Genomic DNA, 25,467 nt, shown 5'->3' with positions numbered 1-25,467 from the left:
ACCACAGCAGGCATTGTGGCCTAAGCACATCGATCCACAAACCTGATCAAACTTTCAGGGAAGCTATAAGAAGCCTCGGGTCGGGTACATCTACAGACAGCACAGCACTCAACCTGGGTGAACTACCTACATACAACTATCCGCCCTTATTAACTGATCAGGTCCCGCTTCCTCTAAAGAGTGACGAGACAAAACCGAACACTGAGCAGATATTAAGGGCAGAAAGGGGCTAGAGTTCCTACACCTAAATTAGTACCTTGTCCCACTCTTCGGCGTCCATCGTATGTGTGTACCGTATGGCATGTGGGGACTAAAAACACAACAAGTTATACAGTCTGAGAAAATAAGAAAGAGCCTGACTGAAGACTGGGGTTAGTATAAGGAACAGGATATGTTACCCAAGTGTATTAAACATCAATTTAAGAAATAACCCATGGTAAGCCAGGCATTTTTTTTCCCCCACAACCAGTATGAGCAATGTCTAACGCATCCATCGTTCCCAAACAGCATTTTCTCACATTTCCCAACTTGCTTAACTGATATATGCATATATATATATATATATACTTTTTTTTCCGCCTAAGCTTGTTTATTAAGAATTAGGCCTTGTCACCGTGTGAACTGATGCTATATTGGCCCACATGATATGGGGGGGGGGGGAAGGTGATCGACACACATACAACGATACTCACTTAGCAGGGAATTCACGGATGAAACTGATGGTATTAAAAGAAAATAAACAAGCTCTTAGATGGTACAAATGGAGAGAGAACACGCAGAGTAAGTAATCCCATCCCCCACTAGCTCTGGTCCTTGTCCCTCATCAGTAGCACTGAGTAATGGCGCACAGAGAGCAGAGAGGGGAGAAACAGAAAGGGAGGGGGAGTGGAAGCTGCGGCAGCCATTTTATAAAGCTGCCTTTTAAAGCAGAGGGATACAGAATCAGAAATGTAGTCTGTGTAGATGACATCGTAACGTTTAAAATCACCATATAGATGATTGTCAGATTCAGACGTTCACATCATGACAAACTGTCCTACAATCCAACTCCACTGTTTATTCCTCATCTTGCATCAATCCCTGTTTCATCGCCTGGTATCGCATGTGTGTGTGTCTGTGTGTGTTTGTGTGTGTGCGTGTGTGTGTGTGTGTGTGTGTGTGTGTTGATTTACTCACCCACTAGGTCCAGGTCTCTGTCCCTGTGTAAAACGCCAGTCATTGTTGGGGGGCTTTTGCTGTGAAGACAACAAATGATGCATGATGAAATACATGATTCATTCAACAACATGAAGCTTCTTCTCAGCTGTGCGTGGATCAGTGTTGTTGTTGTAGATGTGTGTGTGTGTGTGTGTGTGTGTGTGTGTGTGTGTGTGTGTGTGTGTGCGTGTGCGTGTGCGTGTATGTGTGCGTGATTAACTTCACAAGTTGGTTTGCGTCGGTCTTTCCGTGTTGTTTACGGACAGCAGTAGATTATTATATATGGAAAAGTAGTTCACAAACAAAACTAGAACTATGCTTCTAAAATAAGACTGAAAATATAAACAATGGCAGATGGCTCTAGAAAGAGGACATTATGATCACAACTCCGCAACTTAGAAAAAAAACAATGTTTCCTGTGATGCCACTAAAGCATGAAGTGCATGTCCAAAGACTTAACGTGAAAAGCATTGTTTTACTTTGCATCCCTGCTCCAGAATACATTGTTTTTTGCGCATTTATGCATCTGAGGTAAACAGACCTTGAAACATCTGACCGCTGTTGTTACTCAAGATGGCAGCTCAGCAGCGATAAAAAGCCATTTTACATTGCATTCCTCTCTCATCTCTATATACTGCTCCGACTCTCTATTAATGTCTTCAAGTCCACTGCACTGCTGCCCATCTATCCACAATGTCCATGTCACCATGTGCTCTCCCTCTCCACAATCCCTCTTGTTGTGCAGCGATGCAGGGAATAGATCTTTGGCTGGGCTCCAGATTCTACCACTAAATCGACACAAGAGCTCCCAAGCGAGGCCTGCAGGATGATGCACTACATTATTGAAAGAGCTCTTCTGCTGCAGTGAATGAAAAAAAAAAAAAAAAGCGCTAAAGAGGCACAAGAAAGGGAAAGTCCCTTAAAAATTAATGCTACACGGAATATCTATATAGCTACAACGGGAAGGGGATCATAGGATAAACTAAAATAACTGTGACTGAATGCACCGCTAAGGCTGAATGCACGGCTGGGCACGGGTTTTCGGAGCCAAGGAAACCGGGGATGATAATCCGAATAAATTGAGGAGATCCCTGCAGAAAGACAAATCTACAAGCTCAAATAAGGGAGTGACAAGTAATGCAGCTCGGACATTAGAAGGACACAGAATGACTTCCAATGATCCACACGTGATAGCCGCATTGTAATTTAGGTCACTTGGAGAATTAACCTATTTTGTGTATCTTCTACGGTAACAATGTCTATTAATAGACAAGAAAAAATAAAATATTTAATTAACCTCGATGGTAACCCAATTAATGGCATCATGCCACGTCCTGAAGGAAGATAACAAAAAAAAATAGCCAGAAGAAAGCTCACATCAAACCCCGACACTCAGCATTTTCTGAAAATGACTGAATATTAACCCTCCCTTAATGCAGAGATCGGTTGACTCTTAGTTCTTAAAATCAAAAATGGGTTGGGTTTGTTGGTGAGACAAAATGATTGCCCCTGAGTTCAGGCAAACATCCCCAGAGAGGCCCAGCATTCCAGCTATGTGACTCAAAACACAAAGCACACACACAGTCGCAGACACATGCTCATCATTACCAAGGTCAGAACCCACTGCAAACACATGGAACGAAGGGTAGCTGACTGAACATTTGGGTTTCACTGTGAGCGTGAGACATGGGAAAAGATATATGAATACAATGCAATTCTTTTCTCCTTTAAACATGATAACCTCCAGGGGCAGATGAACAATAGACACTTAAAAACAAAGTTGGTTTTTTTTTCCCACCACAAAGCCAGGTTACATGTCTGAGTTTTCAAGTACTCCAGCATGATAGCGATGAGTTTCGGTATCTGTTGATGGAAATTCCATCTGTAGCAGGAGGACGTGGGTTCATCTGGCAAACATCTAGTGTGTTGGTAAAAGTGTCACCTTTGATATCGGCCTATAACCTTTTCATACATCTATAAACATTTACATTCCCTTTGGATATTTTCGGTGAAAATGTTCTTAAAATAAAAAATCCAAATACAAAAAAAAAAAAAAGTCAAAAGTGGTTCTGAACCCGGTGCTCTTGAAACTAATAACATCTGTTCTGTTATTCTGATGAACTCCAGCACGTACGGCCTGGCACATCCACTCACTTGCTTATCTCACATTTCTTAAAAAGGCAGTCCCATCCCAAGCAAGTCAAACACCGTTACTCATATGACCAAACATCTCACCGAATGAACCAGATGGTTAGGGACGCAGACTTTGTCATCCATAAAATAAATAAACACTCCATCAAACTCCTTCAACACCAACGAGGGCTGGGGAAGAGCATTCTTTAATACACAGGGCAAGATGTTACTATCCCTATAGGCCCAATTTAAATTATGAAGCAACTAACAAGGAATTCAACAAACAATAAGCAAACTACCAGTAAGCTAACAAACAATATACAATCACAAATTGCCTATCCTAGTCAGAAGCAGTTTGAATAATATTCTAATCCAGATTTAACACACATGGTATTAATTTAAAGACAGGGAACAGTGTTCTGTCTGGAAAGCACAAGACATGGAAGGCCACTGGAATGTAATAACATTCCTTTCAAAGTTTTAAATACCCACACGGTATTAAACGAGAGCAACAGAAAGCGATAGATGATCGAGCGTTCGCTAAAAGTGCGCAAACGTGTAACACATACACTCGCGTGCGGCGACATAAGCACACAAAGTGGCGGCCGACGCTTTCGAGCGGTGATGAAGCGCGCAACACGTTGTCGTGCACCTACGCATAAAACCGTCCTTCATTTTCCGTGATCTGAGCCTCTCTCTTCTATTGTCTTCTCAATGGCCACGTGTCACTAAACCAGTGAGACAGATGGAACCCAGCTGACCTAAAAGAACAGCTCATTCAGGGTAGGCAGGACAAAGCTTTGAAAAGCTGACACCGTAATGAGATTTGAAGTTGTGAATAACAACGATAAAAGTAATATTTCCACATTGTTGGAGAAGAAACTATGTGCATTACTGGGGAAATAAAGCAGCAATATCCCAAATAATCACCCTTCTAGAGCATGTCAGCTATGATTCATCTTCCTCTGCTTCAGACCAGAAAAAAAAAAAAAAGTCAGCTTGTGTTTTTTTGTTTATCTTATTATAGATCAGCACACTGAATGAAAAAAGGCCCCTGACCCAGAATTGAAAATACAAACATGTGTACCGACCACAAAGCAAGAACGGCGACGCGTTGCTACATCCTGGAACCAAGCGTCAAGAGTTCAGAGGACGACAGGAAGTCAAATGTCACACAAGTGACCTCGTGAGTTCCTGTTTTTAGCTATAGCGTTATTCATGGAGCCCCACCCCCACCCACAACCCTCCTCAAGCCCTTTTTTTTCCCCCCTTGGCCCTTTTCCTCTGCTCGGATCCCATCTCTCACTGTCATCCTCTTCCCTTCTGTCCCCCAGCCCTTACAGTGAGCCAACATTGCAGGACCTTTTTTCATCTGTTCGTCTCCTCCCCCACATCTGTTAGAGGCATGGTCCCCCTTTTCCCCATTCCTTTGCCGGCGTTGGATTAAATATTAAGGTGCGAGCTAAATTCCTCCCGAATCTGTGTCTGAGGGAAATTAAAAAAAAAGTTGTGACCTTTTTTCAGCACGAACAGAAGGTACCGTCTCGATGCGAAAAAAAGGGGAGTTTCGGAAGACATTACCGCTGAGCGACGCGACTGAAGAAATAGAGATAGTCATTTACTGCCAAGTCCGTTGCTCGATATCATTCCAATGTCAAAACTGTGAAAACTTAACGCGTCCCCCGAACGTGCCGCTATATTCTCAAATCTGTGCGTTATCCCACGGTGGCACATCGTCCCGACGACGCAACCGCGTACCCACTTAAGCCCTCACCTCACTGGCTGAGTTCATAAGATGTTTCCTGCTGAGAGTCATGTTTAGTGTGCTGTTGTGACTCAGCATGGGCGTCTTCATGAAAACAAAGTCACTTCGGCTGGATATGGTGGAGTAGCAGGGTCTGTAAGTGCGCGTGTGAGGCTCCTGGGGACCTCCGACGACTTCCATGTAGCGTATGGGCCCGTCGGTGTTGAGCTGCAGGTGCAGATCTTTGCTCGGCCTTTGGTGGTATCGGGTGGACCGATGGTGACCGTAGCAGCAACAATCGGAGCCGCCCAGCCCCGGACCGCGGTGCCTTAAGCAACGTACCATGAGAACGGCAAATGTGATGAAGGAGACGGCGGATACGCAGGCTAAAGAGATGATGAGATACAAGGTTATGTCCGACATCCCGGCGCGGTGGTAAAAAGGCGTCTTGTGAGCATTTTTGGGAACCGCTTTTGCCGCGTCCTTTTCGTCTACCGTTATTGAAATGTTCACAGAACTGGATTTCGGCGGGTCGCCGTTGTCCTGAATGATGATCACAATGTCATATGTCGAGCCACCTTCCTCCTCTGCCCACTTCTGGGCCGTTCGAATCTCACCGCTGTGCGCCCCGACATAGAACATGCCGGCGTTTGGTCCCGGGGCGATTGAATAAAACAACCAAGCGTTGTGCCCGCTGTCTGCGTCCACCCCTACGAGTTTATTTATGAGGTAGCCCGGGCCGGCGGACGGCGGCAGAGTGAGCTGTAAACCTTTGTCTTTTGGGTATACAGGGTGTACAATGACCGGGCTGTTGTCATTCACATCCACCACAAACACGTGCACAGTGACGTTGGCCGTCTGCGAGGGCGTGCCGGCGTCCCGGGCCTGCACCTCTATGCGGAAAGCTCGGAGTTGCTCGTGATCCAGAGAGCGCATGCTGAAAATGTGTCCGTTCTCCGGGTTGATGTAAACGTAGGAGGAGACGGGCGAGCCCTGGACCGTGCTGGGAAGGATGGAGTAGGTGATGCGAGCGTTGTCGCCCTGGTCCCGATCGGTGGCTGACACCGCCGTGATGGGAGAACTCGGGACGTTGTTTTCTGGGATATCCACGGTGTACGACGGCTGGGAGAAGACGGGGGCGTTGTCGTTTACGTCTGACAGCGACACCACGAACGTCGTCTGCGATGACAAGGGGGGAGATCCGGCGTCCGTGGCCTTGATGACCACCGTGTACTCCGGGAGTCTCTCGCGGTCCAGTTTACCGGCAGTGATGAGGCTGTAGCGCATGCCATAGGCTGAGTTAAGTTTGAACGGCAAACCCGGTTGGACAGTTAGTGTGACCTCCCCGTTCTTACCGGAGTCCAGATCCCGGGCGCTTATGAAGGCGATCACAGTTTCTGCCGCCGAGTCCTCCCTGATAGGACTGCTTAGGCTCATCAGGGTGACCTCGGGCGCGTTGTCATTGACGTCGACGACGTCCACCACGACGTTACAGGAGCCCTCCATGGCTGGAGAGCCACCGTCTCTGGCCTGCACCGTGATATGATGAGCGCTGGCTTTCTCGTAATCCACGTGGCCTTTCACGCGAATCTCGCCGCTTTTAGGGTCTATTCTGAAAAGTTTGAGGATGCGCTCGGGTGTGTACTTACTAAACAGGAACGATACCTCCCCGTTCCGACCGACGTCCGCGTCGGTCGCGTTCAATTTCAGTACTAAAGTGTCCAGTTCGACATTTTCCAACAGGGTTATCTTCTTCACGGGCTCGTCGAAGACGGGCGCGTTGTCATTTACATCCAAAATCTTGATGGACAGGAGCGTAGAGCCGGATTTCTCCGGCTGACCCCCATCCACGGCGGTGAGTAGCAGCTGAAAGGAGGCCTGCGCCTCCCTGTCTAAAGGTTTATCCACCACCAGCTCCGGAAACTTGCTGCCATCGCTTTTGGTCTCCACATTCAAAGCGAAAAAGTCATTGGCGACTAGATGGTACGTGCGTAAAGAGTTGGCACCAACGTCCGGATCGTGCGCGCTCTCCAGGCGGAACCGGGTTCCCTGCACCGCCGCCTCGGAGATCTCCAAAGAGATATTGCTGGTGGAAAACCTCGGTGCGTTATCGTTCACGTCCACGATGTCCACCACCACGGGATGGCTCTCCAGAGGATCGTCCAGCAGCACTTGGAAGTGAAGCGAACACGTCAACGTGTCGCACATTTCCTCCCGGTCGATTTTTTGTTTAATAATCAAATCGCCGGTCCCTTGTCTTACCTCCAAGTACTGCGTCGGATCCTCCGAGACCACCTGTAACTTCAGCTGGGCGATCCGTTGAGCGGACAAACCCAGATCTTTCGCGATATTCCCAACGACAGATCCCGGGGGTAACTCCTCCAGCACGGGGTAGCGCAGCTGAGCGGCCGCGAAGGACATGTAAGCCAGACAGGAGCACAACCGGAGCAGCTGCCGTCCTCCTCCGGAGCGGCGCCTCGGTCTGGAGTCCATTGTGCGGCGCTCCGAGGGATCGGAGAACGGCAAAAGTATTCCCCCCTCCTCCTCCTCCTCTTCTTCTCCTTCTTCTTCTTCTTTCTACGTATCCATGATCCACGTTACGAACAGGCTGCCCGGTTCGATGAGAAACATTTCCCGTTTCAAACGGAGAACAATCCGGAGTTCTGAGGTGATCATCTCATCTTACTTTGGATCGGAGTGGATGGGGGGGGGTTGAGAAATAAAAGGGAGGAAAAAGAAAATCTCAAAAGTTTTGTTTGCCTCCACTGAAACTCTACTCTCCGGGTCCCCCCCTTCCTTTCCCCGTCCCTCGCCCGGAGCTGCTCCCCTCATGGGCGGGGAAAGGCCACAAAAGACTCCCGCTGATTGGAAGGGAAAGACACGCATGCCCAAGCGAGCCCGCGAACACACACACACACACACACACACACACACACTGTTCTCATGGTTCCTATTGCATCGGCGAGAACATCACAGTTAGAAGAAAACGCCATTCGCACACGATGGCAGTGACTTATTTGTTAATGTAAATATGATTGTAATCGATTATTAGGATCAATTTCATGCCAAAACCGGCATTCTAGAACAGCGTTTGCGCCCGCCCTCCGCAGGGAGGCGTATTTTCCACCCTGGAAGTGCAGAAATGAGAAGAGGAAACTTGGAAGCGGGACATGCGGAGGCCATGTGGCGGCCATGGCGGGCGACGCCACGCACGACGTCATAAACCGCGAAACACGCTTCAGTGAGCTGTTTTTAAAGAAAAAAAAAAGTACCATTTTGTAAAATGTTAAAATGATAAAATATTGTAAAAAAAAAATAAAATTATATTATATGGATATCTACTTTGCAATAATATGACATAAATTATTTAGAAATAAATAATAAAAAAAAAAAGAAAAACTGCTTTTCAGTGCCAAAAGAGAAAATAAAAAACTACTTTTGTGAAGAGGATATCAAACTTACATCGCGAGAGGCAGGACAAAATTATGAGATAAATGCAAAGCGATGTACAAATTGGCTTCACTGATGAATATAAGACAAGGCATCTTTCTGCATTTCTACAAAACAACTGACTTTTTGACCCGCTCTTCATTATCTCAGTCATTATGACCTGTTATTATTTTCCTCTCTCACCTCCCGGCTCTCAACTCATCTCGAATGATGGCGAATACGATTTCTAGGCTGAATGAAACATCCAATAAAACTATTACTCACAAAAAACTCCGATGATTTTAAAGATTATGACACAAAGATATGGTCCAAAATATGTCCAACTAAATGAAAGGAGTTCACAAGTAAGGACGGGGAAGTCCAGCTATGGAGCTACATGAAAGAACTGAACGTGAATGGATTATCTCTCTCGCTGTATCTTTTTGGAAAGTCGGATAAAAACACCTCGTGTGGTTGTTCTACACGGCTCACCTGCTGGCTCTCAAAGGTCCAGGTGCTGTCAGGTAAAGACGCATCCAGGACACTGATCACCTCCTTAAAGTCGGTGGTGCTGCTGGGCTTGATCAAGGTGAAATCACTGTACTCTGACATGGGAGACATGCAGGAGCGGAAGGACTGACTCTGAGACAACATGTCTCCTCCCAGGACCTCCACGTACTTGATGGGCCCGTCCGTGTTCAGCTGAATCTGCAGGTTTCTACCGGGGTTCTTGTAATCGTCGCAGTCCGTCCGTCTGACGCAGCAACCGCCGCCGCCGCCGCCGCCGCCTCGGCCGCTCCTGATGCATTTGACCGCCAAGATGAGGAACGTCAGCAGCGACAGCACGGACACCGAGGCCAGAGACAGAATCAGATAAAGGGTGATCCTCCCGGTTTTCCTGCCGGGCTCGGACGCCTTCTGTCGCAGGTCCAGGATGGGCTCGGGGGGCCCGTCTTCAAGGAGAACCGACACCGTGACGGTGGCGGACTGGACCGGATCCCCGTCGTCCGAGATCTCAATCAGGATTCTCTGAGAGGAGTCGTCCTGCTCCGTCACGCCGCGTTTAGTCCTCACCTCCCCCGTGTACTGGTTGACCGTGAACAGAGAGGCGTCCGTGGCCTCCGACACCCTGTAGGAGATCCAGGCGTTGTGGCCCGAGTCGGCGTCCACGGCCGTCACCTTGGTGACCAGGTGACCCGCTTTGGCCGAGCGGGGCATCCTCTGATGAGAGAAGGAGCCCAGCGCGGCGGCGGAGGGGTAAATAACAGCGGGGGCGTTGTCGTTCTGGTCCAGGATGAAAACGTGGACCGTGGCGTTGCCGCTGAGAGACGGAGAGCCCTGGTCCTTCGCCTGAACCCGGATCTCAAACACCTTCAGCTTCTCGTAGTCGAAGGAGTGCATGCTGTAGATGCTGCCGTTCTCCGAGTTCATGTAAACGTAGGACGAGACCGACACGTCCTGCACCTTAGACTCCAGGATGGAGTAGGAGATTTTGGCGTTTTCGCCAAAATCCCCATCGGAGGCCGATACCGAGTACAGTATGGAGCCCGGCACGCCGTTCTCTTTAAGATACACGTTATAGTGAGGCTGAGAAAACACAGGGGGGCTGTCGTTCACATCGGTGATGCTGACAGGAATCACTTTCTTGCTGGATAAAGGAGGAGAGCCTGAATCAGTGGCCGTTACCTCGATGTTATACTCTGAGACTCTCTCTCTGTCTAAGACGCCGCTTGTAACCAGTGCGTAATTGTTTGAAAATGATGGTTTCAGCGCAAAAGGGGCGTCTTTAGAAAGCTGTAAGGTAACTTTACCGTTCTCCCCCGAGTCGAGGTCTCGGGCACCGATCAGCGCCACCACCGTGCCGCTCGGCGCGTCCTCCCGAACCGGTTTCGGCTGAGAGGTGAGGACGATTTCCGGTGGATTATCGTTAAAATCCAGGACGTCAACCTGGATGCGGCAGTGTCCCTCCATCACCGGGCTGCCTCGGTCTTTTGCCGTCACGTCGATATCATACGATTTGATCTTTTCATAATCTAACTCTCCGGTTAAAGTGATTTCACCCGTTATGGGATCGATATGGAAAACGGACGCCGCGTCCGGTGTCCGGGGGCCGAAGGAGAACTCGATTTCTCCATTTAAACCTTCATCGGCGTCCGTTGCTTTCGGTTTAATAATAACCGCCCCCTTTGCGGTATTTTCACCCACCGTGACATTATAGATATTTTTTTCAAACACGGGGAAATTATCATTTGTATCCAGAACACTGATGGTTATTTGGGATGTTCCGATTCTCGCCGGATTCCCGCCATCCAATGCAGTGAGTAGAATTTTGTGAAACGCCTTTTTCTCTCTGTCCAGCGGCTTTTCTAAAACAAGTTCAGGGACGTTCTTACCGCTTCCGACTTCCTTCAATTTAAGAGAGCAGCAGTCATTTTTACCAAGACTATATGATTTAATCGAATTGCTTCCCACATCCGGGTCGGTCGCGCTCTCCAAAGGAAACCGTGTGCCAACCGCTGCCAATTCGGGCAAATTCAAAGATAATTCATTTGTGCGGAAACTCGGAGAATTGTCATTAATATCTCGAATTTCGATCTCAACGCGATGCAACTGCAGCGGATCCTCCACCACGACCTGCAGAGGCAGAACGCAGCTGGCGCTTTGTCCACATAGAGCCTCTCTGTCTATCCTGTCATTCACCAGCAGCTCTCCTTTCCCCGCATCCACGCTGAAATACTGCTTACCAGCCTCGGAGGCGACGCGCAGCTTACGATCAAAAATCTCAGAGAGTCCCAAACCAAGATCTTTGGCTATATTTCCAACCACGGAACCCCGTTTTAGCTCCTCGGGAATACTGTAACGGGTCTGTCCGTCTATTGTACTCCACAGGAGGAACAACTGATGCCACCACAGCGCCCGCCATCTCCAGCCTCGGGATCTCATTCTCTTTGTCATCGCCTTTTCAGTGAAATATATCGTTGTCAGTCCGAAGGAGCGGAGACAATGCAGATAAAGTCCTTATTTCGCGGGTGTCCACCATTCCGTTTGTACACGGGCTGTTCATGGTCCAAAAAAATGTCATGAAAATGATAATATTCCGAGTATCTGGATGCTACCTTCTCTCCTCCCAGTGCAAGCATTGTGGTTTCAGTGCTGATGCTACGGGGGGGAGGGAGTAGATCTCTTTGTACATGCCTGAATGCGATTGGTGCACAGCATCAGTGGCTCTTATCCAATGAAAGATATACTGAACGGCACTGCTACACACACACACACACACACACACACACACACACAGTTGCTGTAGAGTAGCATCAAGAAAAAAAATCAAATAAAACCCCACACTAAGATATCCATTAAAACTCTGAACCTATAATGCCAAAAAAGTGAATAAGCATCATCCAAACCTGAGCTAAATACAATAAATTGAGTCAATTTAGACTAAATGGTTTGAACCTTATGCTTCAAAGAGCGAAAGAGAAGTAGAGACAAATAAAAAGGACATGTATGTTTATCTCCTCCCACTTACAGTCAAGAAGCTCCAACTGACAGCGCACATCCTTACACTACCTGCTGAAATGGCTGAAAATCGCTGCTCAACATCTGATATAGTCCTGTTTGCAATGAAAAACTAGATATCTCTATATCTTATCTATATACCTATCAATCTATATATCTATAAATCTCTATCTCTTAATATATATGTAAGTTAAATTTTCTCTATATAATATAATACAATATGATATGATATACTATATTATACATAGCATATTATCTATATATTACTGCCCATTTTGGAGAACTAAATAAAAGAAGGTGATGTGTTAAAGGTGAATTCCAGTCTTCACACTGGCAGTTTGTAATGTTGCCGCCCGAGAGACACTTGGAGGAAGTCGCTGTCCAGCGCGGTGGTGCTGAAACTGTCTACAGGGAGCTGATAGTCAACATGTCCCGAAGGACGGTGACAAAAAAAATATACATACAATTTTAAGGACAAATAAAATCGCTAGATAACTAAAATCGCACGGACTCGTAATGATTTCAAAGGAAATTATGCGAAGATATTTTCTAAATTTTGTCAAACTGCAAGAAAAAAAAGGTGGTCCAGCACAGGGGGAAAGTCCAGCTATGGTGTTATGTTATAGAACTGAAAGTGAATGAATGTTCTATCTCAGGTTATCATTTTGTGACCTCAGATAAAAACACCTTGTGTAGCTTTTCTACACTTTGCTCACCTGCTGGCTCTCAAAGGTCCAGGTGCTGTCAGGTAAGGACGCATCCAGGACACTGATCACCTCCTTAAAGTCGGTGGTGCTGCTGGGCTTGATCAAGGTGAAATCACTGTACTCTGACATGGGAGACATGCAGGAGCGGAAGGACTGACTCTGAGACAACATGTCTCCTCCCAGGACCTCCACGTACTTGATGGGCCCGTCCGTGTTCAGCTGAATCTGCAGGTTTCTACCGGGGTTCTTGTAATCGTCGCAGTCCGTCCGTCTGACGCAGCAACCGCCGCCGCCGCCGCCTCGGCCACTCCTGATGCATTTCACCGCCAAGATGAGGAACGTCAGCAGCGACAGCACGGACACCGAGGCCAGAGACAGAATCAGATAAAGGGTGATCCTCCCGGTTTTCCTGCCGGGCTCGGACGCCTTCTGTCGCAGGTCCAGGATGGGCTCGGGGGGCCCGTCTTCAAGGAGAACCGACACCGTGACGGTGGCGGACTGGACCGGATCCCCGTCGTCCGAGATCTCAATCAGGATTCTCTGAGAGGAGTCGTCCTGCTCCGTCACGCCGCGTTTAGTCCTCACCTCCCCCGTGTACTGGTTGACCGTGAACAGAGAGGCGTCCGTGGCCTCCGACACCCTGTAGGAGATCCAGGCGTTGTGACCCGAGTCGGCGTCCACGGCCGTCACCTTGGTGACCAGGTGACCCGCTTTGGCCGAGCGGGGCATCCTCTGATGAGAGAAGGAGCCCAGCGCGGCGGCGGAGGGGTAAATAACAGCGGGGGCGTTGTCGTTCTGGTCCAGGATGAAAACGTGGACCGTGGCGTTGCCGCTGAGAGACGGAGAGCCCTGGTCCTTCGCCTGAACCCGGATCTCAAACACCTTCAGCTTCTCGTAGTCGAAGGAGTGCATGCTGTAGATGCTGCCGTTCTCCGAGTTCATGTAAACGTAGGACGAGACCGACACGTCCTGCACCTTAGACTCCAGGATGGAGTAGGAGATTTTGGCGTTTTCGCCGAAATCCCTATCGGAGGCCGATACCGAGTACAGTATGGAGCCCGGCACGCCGTTCTCTTTAAGATAAACGTTATAGTGAGGCTGAGAAAACACAGGGGGGCTGTCGTTCACATCGGTGATGCTGACAGGAATCACTTTCTTGCTGGATAAAGGAGGAGAGCCTGAATCTGTGGCCGTTACCTCGATGTTATACTCTGAGACTCTCTCTCTGTCCAAAGCACCGCTTGTAACCAGTGCGTAATTGTTGGAAAACGTGGGTTTGAGAGTAAAAGGAGATCCTCGGGGAAGTTGAAGCGTCACTTTTCCATTCTCAGAGGAATCAAAGTCTCGGACGCTCAGCAAAGCCACAACTGTCCCGCTGAGAGAGTCTTCAGGAACAGAACTGGGTTCTGAAGTGAGAACAATGTCCGGCGCGTTATCGTTTACATCTATAACATCCACCTGAACGCTGCAATGACCCTCCATTTTAGGGATTCCTTTATCTTTTGCACTGATATCAACTCGATATGAGGCTCGAGTTTCATGGTCCAGATTATTTTTGAGAAATAAATCTCCCGTTCCAGGATCTATATGAAATAAGGACACCAATTCGGGTGCTGTGTCTATTCCTAGCGCGTACTCTATTTCCCCGTTCACACCCTCGTCTATGTCCGTTGCTTTCATTGTCAGGACAAAAGAGCCGTTTGCAGTGTTCTCTGGAACAGCAACTTTATATAAACTCTTATCGAATGTTGGCATATTGTCGTTATTATCAAGCACCATTATGGTAATTTTCGATGTTCCGGATTTAACCGGATTCCCGCCGTCCATCGCAGTCAGAACTAAATTGTGAATCGCTTTTTTCTCGCGATCTAAAGATTTATTTAAAAGGAGTTCTGGTATTTTTCTTCCGTTTTCAATATCTTTAATCTTTAATGTGAAACACTCATCTTTACTGAGCGTGTACGTCTTTAACGCGTTACTACCAACATCCGGGTCCTCTGCGCTCTTAAGAGGAAAACGCACACCGGGAACGGCGGATTCTGCAATTTCTATTACATGATCACTTTTCAGAAAACTGGGATTGTTATCATTTATATCTCTAATTTCCACTTCTATTCGATGCGACTGCAAGGGATTCTCCACCACGACCTGCAGAGGCAGAACGCAGCTGGCGCTTTGTCCACATAGAGCCTCTCTGTCTATCCTGTCATTCACCAGCAGCTCTCCTTTCCCCGCATCCACGCTGAAATACTGCTTACCAGCCTCGGAGGCGACGCGCAGCCTACGGTCAAAAATCTCAGAGAGTCCCAAACCCAGATCTTTGGCTATATTTCCAACCACGGAACCTCGTTCCAGCTCCTCCTGGATGCTGTAGCGAGTCTGTCCGTCTATTGTACTCCACAGGACGAAGAAATGATGCCACCACAGCGCCCGCCATCTCCAGTCTCGGGATCTCATTCTCTTTGTCATCCCCGATGTGGTTACGATACGTTATTTCCCCATCCGAATAGATCTCAGCACCGCGATGCCGGTCAGAAAATCCGCCAGCGACGACCCGGCTCGTCCCTCCGAAGATCCCCGTTTACGCATCGCGGAGCGGCAATCGAATATGTCGGGAAAAGTGGAGGTGAAAAAGCATCCTCCTCTCTCCTCCCGCACGGAGCACAGTACTGGCTACAAGGCTGCCGATGGAGGGGGAGGGAGTCGATCTCTTTGTATCACCTACGATTCTATTGGCGCGCACAGTTTCTCCAGCATCCAGTAGGATTGAAGCAACTGTGCTCTGCAGACAGAACCGCACTTGCACTGCAAGGATGTATGAAATGACCATGTTTCCCCACAATGAGGCAGAAAAAGCCAAGTGAAGATAAAAAACTATATTTTCTTCAACGTAAAATAACTAACAGCTCATTTACTAAAGCCTTCCCATCATATTTATGAGGATCCGGATATGTGCATCTCTACAGTCTCTATATTTTTGCTGCTGCGATTTCAAACAAAATCCTGACTTCTCCTAAGTATTTGATGTTGGTATTTTAATTATATTCACCTGACTGAAAATTCAATCTAAGATGAAATCCCTAAAGGTGGACAATAGTCAAAAGAATACAAACTGTTAGAAAAACTGAATCCTTCTATGTGCGAAAACATATAAAAAAAAAAATCAACAAGTCTTATAAGTGATAGTATAGTCGGCGTCATAAAATAAAAGGATGCAAGGATGTTGGAAAGGACTATGTCGCCTCACAATGAGGCAGAAAAAGACAAATAAGAAAAATAACTTAATATCCTACGTGAAAAAAATACATTATCACCTCATCGGTAAACTTCTCCTAGCTATTTGATATTGGTAGTTTAATTACATTTGCCTAACTGCAAAATTAAATCTAAAATCAAATCCCTACAGGACCGTCTCAGAAAATTAGAATACTGTGATAAAGTTCTTGATTGTCTGTAATGCAATAAAAAAACAATACTTTTTCATCCTATTCTAATATTTTGAGATAGGATTTTTGAGTTTTCTCAAGATGTAAGCCATTATCAGCAATATTCAAATAACAAAAGGCTTGCAATATTTCAGTTGATTTGTAATGAATCCAGAATGTATGACTTTTTTGTTTTCGTAAATGCATTACAGAAGATAAAGAACTATATCACAATATTCTAATTTTCTGAGACAGTCCTGTATAGAGGTAGTATACACAAAAGCATACAAATAGTGTGTCTAGGTGTTACAAAACCATGGGAAAAAATAACAAATTTAAAAGGACAACTCAGTCGGTCACTAAAAAACTACAACATTAAATTACTATGATGATAATATTGTACCATATTAGTCAGGAAAACACCCGGGTGATGGTAAAACGTCTATTTAATTTGCAATAGCTGTTGTCCGCCACTGCCACACAACACAAGCCTGTACTATAACTGCTCTGACTCAAATCCAGGTAGAAATCCCCAGAATTCATTGCACCACAAAACACACACACACACACACACACATAGTTCCCCGCAACCCCAAAATCACACAAAAACCAAGCATCAACAAAAACATCAACATTTGAGGCTCGCTATAATATTTGATGTGGTCGTCATGTCTGGTCCAAGATCGCATCTCTCTAAAGTAAAGTTCACTATCTTATCATTCCTAGTTATAGATTTTGTCCCTGTTATGAGTTTCCTGTCAAAGATGAGCTCATGATATAATCATCATTCTGTGATGTAGCCTGCTATTTGAAACCAATGATACCAATTCCAATGATGCCTTAAAAAAGAAAGGCCATCACTATTTCAACAGGAAACCGTATGATAAAATAAGCGATGGCTTCTCACAATAACACTGGCATGAAAGGTTTTACACTTTGCTCACCTGCTGGCTCTCAAAGGTCCAGGTGCTGTCAGGTAAAGACGCATCCAGGACACTGATCACCTCCTTAAAGTCGGTGGTGCTGCTGGGCTTGATCAAGGTGAAATCACTGTACTCTGACATGGGAGACATGCAGGAGCGGAAGGACTGACTCTGAGACAACATGTCTCCTCCCAGGACCTCCACGTACTTGATGGGCCCGTCCGTGTTCAGCTGAATCTGCAGGTTTCTACCGGGGTTCTTGTAATCGTCGCAGTCCGTCCGTCTGACACAGCAACCGCCGCCGCCGCCTCGGCCGCTCCTGATGCATTTCACCGCCAAGATGAGGAACGTCAGCAGCGACAGCACGGACACCGAGGCCAGAGACAGAATCAGATAAAGGGTGATCCTCCCGGTTTTCCTGCCGGGCTCGGACGCCTTCTGTCGCAGGTCCAGGATGGGCTCGGGGGGCCCGTCTTCAAGGAGAACCGACACCGTGACGGTGGCGGACTGGACCGGATCCCCGTCGTCCGAGATCTCAATCAGGATTCTCTGAGAGGAGTCGTCCTGCTCCGTCACGCCGCGTTTAGTCCTCACCTCCCCCGTGTACTGGTTGACCGTGAACAGAGAGGCGTCCGTGGCCTCCGACACCCTGTAGGAGATCCAGGCGTTGTGGCCCGAGTCGGCGTCCACGGCCGTCACCTTGGTGACCAGGTGACCCGCTTTGGCCGAGCGGGGCATCCTCTGATGAGAGAAGGAGCCCAGCGCGGCGGCGGAGGGGTAAATAACAGCGGGGGCGTTGTCGTTCTGGTCCAGGATGAAAACGTGGACCGTGGCGTTGCCGCTGAGAGACGGAGAGCCCTGGTCCTTCGCCTGAACCCGGATCTCAAACACCTTCAGCTTCTCGTAGTCGAAGGAGTGCATGCTGTAGATGCTGCCGTTCTCCGAGTTCATGTAAACGTAGGACGAGACCGACACGTCCTGCACCTTAGACTCCAGGATGGAGTAGGAGATTTTGGCGTTTTCTCCAAAATCCCCATCGGAGGCCGATACCGAGTACAGTATGGAGCCCGGCACGCCGTTCTCTTTAAGATAAACGTTATAGTGAGGCTGAGAAAACACAGGGGGGCTGTCGTTCACATCGGTGATGCTGACAGGAATCACTTTCTTGCTGGATAAAGGAGGAGAGCCTGAATCTGTGGCCGTTACCTCGATGTTATACTCTGAGACTCTCTCTCTGTCCAAAGCACCGCTTGTAACCAGTGCGTAATTGTTGGAAAACGTGGGTTTGAGAGTAAAAGGAGATCCTCGGGGAAGTTGAAGCGTCACTTTTCCATTCTCAGAGGAATCAAAGTCTCGGACGCTCAGCAAAGCCACAACTGTCCCGCTGAGAGAGTCTTCAGGAACAGAACTGGGTTCTGAAGTGAGAACAATGTCCGGCGCGTTATCGTTTACATCTATAACATCCACCTGAACGCTGCAATGACCCTCCATTTTAGGGAGTCCTTTATCTTTTGCACTGATATCAACTCGATATGAGGCTCGAGTTTCATGGTCTAGATTGTTTTTCAAATACAAATCTCCCGTTCCAGGATCTATATAAAATAAGGACATCACTTCCGGCGGTGTGTGTTTTCCCAGCGAGTACTCTATTTCCCCGTTCACACCCTCGTCTATGTCCGTTGCTTTCATTGTCAGGACAAAGGAGCCGTTTGCAGTGTTCTCTGGAACAGCAACTTTATATAAACTCTCCTCAAATGTCGGTATGTTGTCGTTAATATCAAGCACCATTATTGTTATTTTCGATGTTCCGGATTTGACCGGATTCCCGCCGTCCATCGCGGTCAGAACTAAATTGTGAATTCCTTTTTTTTCACGATCTAAAGACTTATTTAAGACGAGTTCAGGTATTTTTTTGCCGTTTTCGATATCTTTAATTTTTAATGTAAAACACTCATCTTTGCTAAGAGTGTACGTCTTCAACGCGTTACTACCAACATCCGGGTCCTCCGCGCTCTCTAAGGGAAAACGCACACCGGGAACGGCGGATTCTGCAATTTCTATTACATGATCACTATTAAGAAAACTGGGATTGTTATCATTTATATCTCTAATTTCCACTTCTATTCGATGCGACTGCAAGGGATTCTCCACCACGACCTGCAGAGGCAGAACGCAGCTGGCGCTTTGTCCACATAGAGCCTCTCTGTCTATCCTGTCATTCACCAGCAGCTCTCCTTTCCCCGCATCCACGCTGAAATACTGCTTACCAGCCTCGGAGGCGACGCGCAGCCTACGGTCAAAAATCTCAGAGAGTCCCAAACCCAGATCTTTGGCTATATTTCCAACCACGGAGCCTCGTTCCAGCTCCTCCTGGATGCTGTAGCGAGTCTGTCCGTCTATTGTACTCCACAGGACGAAGAAATGATGCCACCACAGCGCCCGCCATCTCCAGTCTCGGGATCTCATTCTCTTTGTCATCCCCGATGTGGTTACGATACGTTATTTCCCCATCCGAATAGATCTCAGCACCGCGATGCCGGTCAGAAAATCCACCAGCGACGACCCGGCTCGTCCCTCCGAAGATCCCCGTTTACGCATCGCGGGGCGGCAATCGAATATGTCGGGAAAAGTGGAGGTGAAAAAGCATCCTCCTCTCTCCTCCCGCACGGAGCACAGTACTGGCTACAAGGCTGCCGATGGAGGGGGAGGGAGTCGATCTCTTTGTATCACCTACGATTCTATTGGCGCGCACAGTTTCTCCAGCATCCAGTAGGATTGAAGCAACTGTGCTCTGCAGACAGAACCGCACTTGCACTGCAAGGATGTATGAAATGACCATGTTTCCCCACGATGAGGCAGAAAAAGCCAAACAAAGACAAAAAACTATGTTTTCTTAAACGTAAAGTAACTAACAGCTCATCTGCTAAAGCCTTCCCATCATATTTATCAGGATCAGGATATGTGCATCTCTACAGTCTCTATATTTTTGCTGCTGTGGTTTCAAAGAAAATCCTGACTTCTCCTTGGTATTTGATGTTGGTATTTTGATTATAATCACTCAACTGCAAAATTCAATCCAAGAAAATCCCTAAAGGTGGAATATAGTCGAAAGAATACAAACTGCTAGATAAACTGAATCCCTCTAAGTGTTTGAAAACTACAAAAAAAATCAACAAGTCTTATAGGTGGTCGTATAGTCGGCGTCTTTAATAAAAAGGATCCAGGAATCTGTGAAATGACTATATCGCCTCAGAATGAGGCAGAAAAAAATGAAAGAAAAAATAACTAAATATCTTACCTGAAAAAGACAATTATCACCTCATCGGTAAACTTCTCCTAGCTATTTGATATTGGTAGGTTAATTACATTTGCCTTACTGCAAAGTTAAATCTAAAATAAAATCCCAACAGGACCGTCTCAGAAAATTAAAATATTGTGATAAAGTTCTTGATTGTCTGTAATGCAATTAAAAAAACAAGAAGTACTTTTTCACTATACTAATAATTTGAGATAGGATTTTTGAGTTTTCTTAAGATATAATCCATAATCAGCTATATTAAAAAAACAAAAGGCTTGCAATATTTCAGTTGATTTGTAATGAATCCAGAATGTATGATTTTTATGTTTTTGTGATTGCATTACAGAAGATAAAGAACTTTATCACGATATTCTAATTTTCTGGGATAGTCCTGTATAGGGGTAGTATACACAAAACAATTCAAACAGTGTGTCCAGAGGTTACAAAACCATGGCAAAAAATAACAAATTTAAAAGGACAACTCAGTTGGTCACTAAAAAACTACAACATTAAATGACTATGATGATAATATTGTACCATATTAGTCAGGAAAACACCCGGGGGATGGTAAAACGTCTATTTAATTTGCAATAGCTGTTGTCCGCCACTGCCACACAACACAAGCCTGCACTATAACTGCTCTGACTCAAATCCAGGTAGAAATCCCCAGAATTCATTGCACCACAAAACACACACACACACACACACATAGTTCCCTGCAACCCCAAAATCACACAAAAACCAAGCATCAACAAAAACACCAACATTTGAGGCTCGCTATAATATTTGATGTGGTCGTCATGTCTGGTCCAAGATCGCATCTCTCTAAAGGAAAATTCACTATCTTATGATTCCTAGTTATAGATTTTGTCCCTGTAATGAGTTTCCTGTCAAAGATGAGCTTCATCATTCAGTGATGAAGCCTCCTATTTGAAACCAATGATACCAATTCCAATGATGCCTTAAAAAAGAAAGGCCATCACTATTTCAACAGGAAACCATATGATAAAATAAGCTTCTCACAATAACACTGGCATGAAAGGTTTTACACTTTGCTCACCTGCTGGCTCTCAAAGGTCCAGGTGCTGTCAGGTAAAGACGCATCCAGGACACTGATCACCTCCTTAAAGTCGGTGGTGCTGCTGGGCTTGATCAAGGTGAAATCACTGTACTCTGACATGGGAGACATGCAGGAGCGGAAGGACTGACTCTGAGACAACATGTCTCCTCCCAGGACCTCCACGTACTTGATGGGCCCGTCCGTGTTCAGCTGAATCTGCAGGTTTCTACCGGGGTTCTTGTAATCGTCGCAGTCCGTCCGTCTGACGCAGCAACCGCCGCCGCCGCCGCCGCCGCCTCGACCGCTCCTGATGCATTTGACCGCCAAGATGAGGAACGTCAGCAGCGACAGCACGGACACCGAGGCCAGAGACAGAATCAGATAAAGGGTGATCCTCCCGGTTTTCCTGCCGGGCTCGGACGCCTTCTGTCGCAGGTCCAGGATGGGCTCGGGGGGCCCGTCTTCAAGGAGAACCGACACCGTGACGGTGGCGGACTGGACCGGATCCCCGTCGTCCGAGATCTCAATCAGGATTCTCTGAGAGGAGTCGTCCTGCTCCGTCACGCCGCGTTTAGTCCTCACCTCCCCCGTGTACTGGTTGACCGTGAACAGAGAGGCGTCCGTGGCCTCCGACACCCTGTAGGAGATCCAGGCGTTGTGACCCGAGTCGGCGTCCACGGCCGTCACCTTGGTGACCAGGTGACCCGCTTTGGCCGAGCGGGGCATCCTCTGATGAGAGAAGGAGCCCAGCGCGGCGGCGGAGGGGTAAATAACAGCGGGGGCGTTGTCGTTCTGGTCCAGGATGAAAACGTGGACCGTGGCGTTGCCGCTGAGAGACGGAGAGCCCTGGTCCTTCGCCTGAACCCGGATCTCAAACACCTTCAGCTTCTCGTAGTCGAAGGAGTGCATGCTGTAGATGCTGCCGTTCTCCGAGTTCATGTAAACGTAGGACGAGACCGACACGTCCTGCATCTTAGACTCCAGGATGGAGTAGGAGATTTTGGCGTTTTCGCCAAAATCCCCATCGGAGGCTGATACCGAGTACAGTATGGAGCCCGGCACGCCGTTCTCTCTAAGATAAACGTTATAGTGAGGCTGAGAAAACACAGGGGGGCTGTCGTTCACATCGGTGATGCTGACAGGAATCACTTTCTTGCTGGATAAAGGAGGAGAGCCTGAATCAGTGGCCGTTACCTCGATGTTATACTCTGAGACTCTCTCTCTGTCCAAAGCACCGCTTGTAACCAGTGCGTAATTGTTGGAAAACGTGGGTTTGAGAGTAAAAGGAGATCCTCGGGGAAGTTGAAGCGTCACTTTTCCATTCTCAGAGGAATCAAAGTCTCGGACGCTCAGCAAAGCCACAACTGTCCCGCTGAGAGAGTCTTCAGGAACAGAACTGGGTTCTGAAGTGAGAACAATGTCCGGCGCGTTATCGTTTACATCTATAACATCCACCTGAACGCTGCAGTGACTCTCCATTTTTGGGATTCCTTTGTCTTTTGCAGTAATGTCAACTCGATATGAGGCTTGAGTTTCATGGTCGAGATTATTTTTCAGAAATATATCTCCCGTTCCAGGATCTATATGAAATAACGACATCACCTCCGGCGGTGTGTGTATTCCCAGGGAATACTCTATTTCCCCGTTCACACCCTCGTCTATGTCCGTTGCTTTCATCGCCAGGACAAAGGAACCGTTTGCAGTGTTCTCTGGAACAGCAACTTTATATAAACTCTTATCGAAGGTCGGCATATTGTCGTTAATATCAAACACAGTTATTGTAATTTTCGATGTTCCGGATTTAACCGGATTCCCGCCGTCCATCGCGGTCAGAACTAAATTGTGAATTGCTTTTTTCTCGCGATCTAAAGATTTATTCAAAACAAGTTCAGGTATTTTCTTGCCATTTTCGATATCTTTTATTTTTAATGTAAAACACCCATCTTTGCTGAGAATGTACGTCTTCAACGCGTTACTACCAACATCCGGGTCCTGTGCGCTCTCTAAGGGAAAACGCACACCGGGAACGGCGGATTCTGCAATTTCTATTACATGATCACTTTTCAGAAAACTGGGATTGTTATCATTTATATCTCTAATTTCCACTTCTATTCGATGCGACTGCAAGGGATTCTCCACCACGACCTGCAGAGGCAGAACGCAGCTGGCGCTTTGTCCACATAGAGCCTCTCTGTCTATCCTGTCATTCACCAGCAGCTCTCCTTTCCCCGCATCCACGCTGAAATACTGCTTACCAGCCTCGGAGGCGACGCGCAGCCTACGGTCAAAAATCTCAGAGAGTCCCAAACCCAGATCTTTGGCTATATTTCCAACCACGGAACCTCGTTCCAGCTCCTCCTGGATGCTGTAGCGAGTCTGTCCGTCTATTGTACTCCACAGGACGAAGAAATGATGCCACCACAGCGCCCGCCATCTCCAGTCTCGGGATCTCATTCTCTTTGTCATCCCCGATGTGGTTACGATACGTTATTTCCCCATCCGAATAGATCTCAGCACCGCGATGCCGGTCAGAAAATCCACCAGCGACGACCCGGCTCGTCCCTCCGAAGATCCCCGTTTACGCATCGCGGAGCGGCAATCGAATATGTCGGGAAAAGTGGAGGTGAAAAAGCATCCTCCTCTCTCCTCCCGCACGGAGCACAGTACTGGCTACAAGGCTGCCGATGGAGGGGGAGGGAGTCGATCTCTTTGTATCACCTACGATTCTATTGGCGCGCACAGTTTCTCCAGCATCCAGTAGGATTGAAGCAACTGTGCTCTGCAGACAGAACCGCACTTGCACTGCAAGGATGTATGAAATGACCATGTTTCCCCACGATGAGGCAGAAAAAGCCAAATAAAGACAAAAAACTATATTTTCTTAAACGTAAAATAACTAACAGCTCATTTACTAAAGCCTTCCCATCATATTTATCAGGATCAGGATATGTGCATCTCTACAGTCTATATTTTTGCTGCTGCAAGTTCAAGAAAATCCTGACTTCTCCTTGGTATTTGATGTTGGTATTTTGATTATAATCACTCAACTGCAAAATTCAATCCAAGAAAATCCCTAAAGGTGGAATATAGTCGAAAGAATACAAACTGCTAGATAAACTGAATCCCTCTAAGTGTTTGAAAACTACAAAAAAAATCAACAAGTCTTATAGGTGGTCGTATAGTCGGCGTCATTAATAAAAAGGATCCAGGAATCTGTGAAATGACTATATCGCCTCAGAATGAGGCAGAAAAAAATGAAAGAAAAAATAACTAAATATCTTACCTGAAAAAGACAATTATCACCTCATCGGTAAACTTCTCCTAGCTATTTGATATTGGTAGGTTAATTACATTTGCCTTACTGCAAAGTTAAATCTAAAATGAAATCCCAACAGGACCGTCTCAGAAAATTAAAATATTGTGATAAAGTTCTTGATTGTCTGTAATGCAATTAAAAAAACAAGAAGTACTTTTTCACTATACTAATAATTTGAGATAGCATTTTTGAGTTTTCTTAAGATATAATACACAATCAGCTATATCAAAAAAACAAAAGGCCTGCAATATTTTAGTTGATTTGTAATGAATCCAGAATGTATGTTTTTTATGTTTTTGTGATTGCATTACAGAAGATAAAGAACTTTATCACGATATTCTAATTTTCTGGGATAGTCCTGTATAGGGGTAGTATACACAAAACAATTCAAACAGTGTGTCCAGAGGTTACAAAACCATGGCAAAAAATAACAAATTTAAAAGGCCAACTCAGTCGGTCACTAAAAAACTACAACATTAAATGACTATGATGATAATATTGTACCATATTAGTCAGGAAAACACCCGGGTGATGGTAAAACGTCTATTTAATTTGCAATAGCTGTTGTCCGCCACTGCCACACAACACAAGCCTGTACTATAACTGCTCTGACTCAAATCCAGGTAGAAATCCCCAGAATTCATTGCACCACAAAACACACACACACACACACACATAGTTCCCTGCAACCCCAAAATCACACAAAAACCAAGCAT

The 25,467-nt window shown here is 46.7% G+C and overlaps 1 protein-coding gene and 3 pseudogenes across 46 annotated transcripts in view; all 4 read right to left on the bottom strand.

Annotated features, from left to right (window-relative positions):
- The window catches only part of LOC147227604 (protocadherin gamma-C5-like), a 354,356-nt gene that overhangs the window by 6,297 nt on the left and 322,592 nt on the right, over window positions 1-25,467 (bottom strand). For 15 of the 43 annotated variants that reach the window (XM_086157862.1, XM_086157861.1, XM_086157847.1 and 12 more), the window contains exon 2: window positions 1,177-1,235. In XM_086157862.1, the coding sequence (XP_086013988.1) occupies window positions 1,177-1,235 (59 nt within the window). Of the gene's footprint in view, window positions 1-256; window positions 311-692; window positions 717-1,176; window positions 1,236-5,104; window positions 7,873-8,995; window positions 11,784-25,467 lie in introns of those variants that run through there. The other 28 variants (XM_086157845.1, XM_086157825.1, XM_086157826.1 and 25 more) reach the window with 8 other exon arrangements.
- On the bottom strand, window positions 12,724-17,011 carry LOC147227640 (protocadherin gamma-C5 pseudogene; annotated as a pseudogene). Its single transcript, XR_015107057.1, has one exon. The product of XR_015107057.1 is annotated as a protocadherin gamma-C5 pseudogene (transcript).
- On the bottom strand, window positions 17,016-21,078 carry LOC147227639 (protocadherin gamma-C5 pseudogene; annotated as a pseudogene). The gene has a single exon (XR_015107000.1). The product of XR_015107000.1 is annotated as a protocadherin gamma-C5 pseudogene (transcript).
- Window positions 21,421-25,421, bottom strand: LOC147227638 (protocadherin gamma-C5 pseudogene; annotated as a pseudogene). Its single transcript, XR_015107056.1, has one exon. The product of XR_015107056.1 is annotated as a protocadherin gamma-C5 pseudogene (transcript).

Source organism: Fistularia commersonii, chromosome 13, assembly GCF_037954325.1.
Source record: "Fistularia commersonii isolate RoL2024-O1a breed Wild chromosome 13, RoL_Fcom_v1.0, whole genome shotgun sequence".
In the NCBI taxonomy this organism is placed as follows: domain Eukaryota; kingdom Metazoa; phylum Chordata; class Actinopteri; order Syngnathiformes; family Fistulariidae; genus Fistularia; species Fistularia commersonii.
Note: the sequence above shows the minus strand (reverse complement) of the source record. Positions and strands in the feature narration are given on the sequence as shown.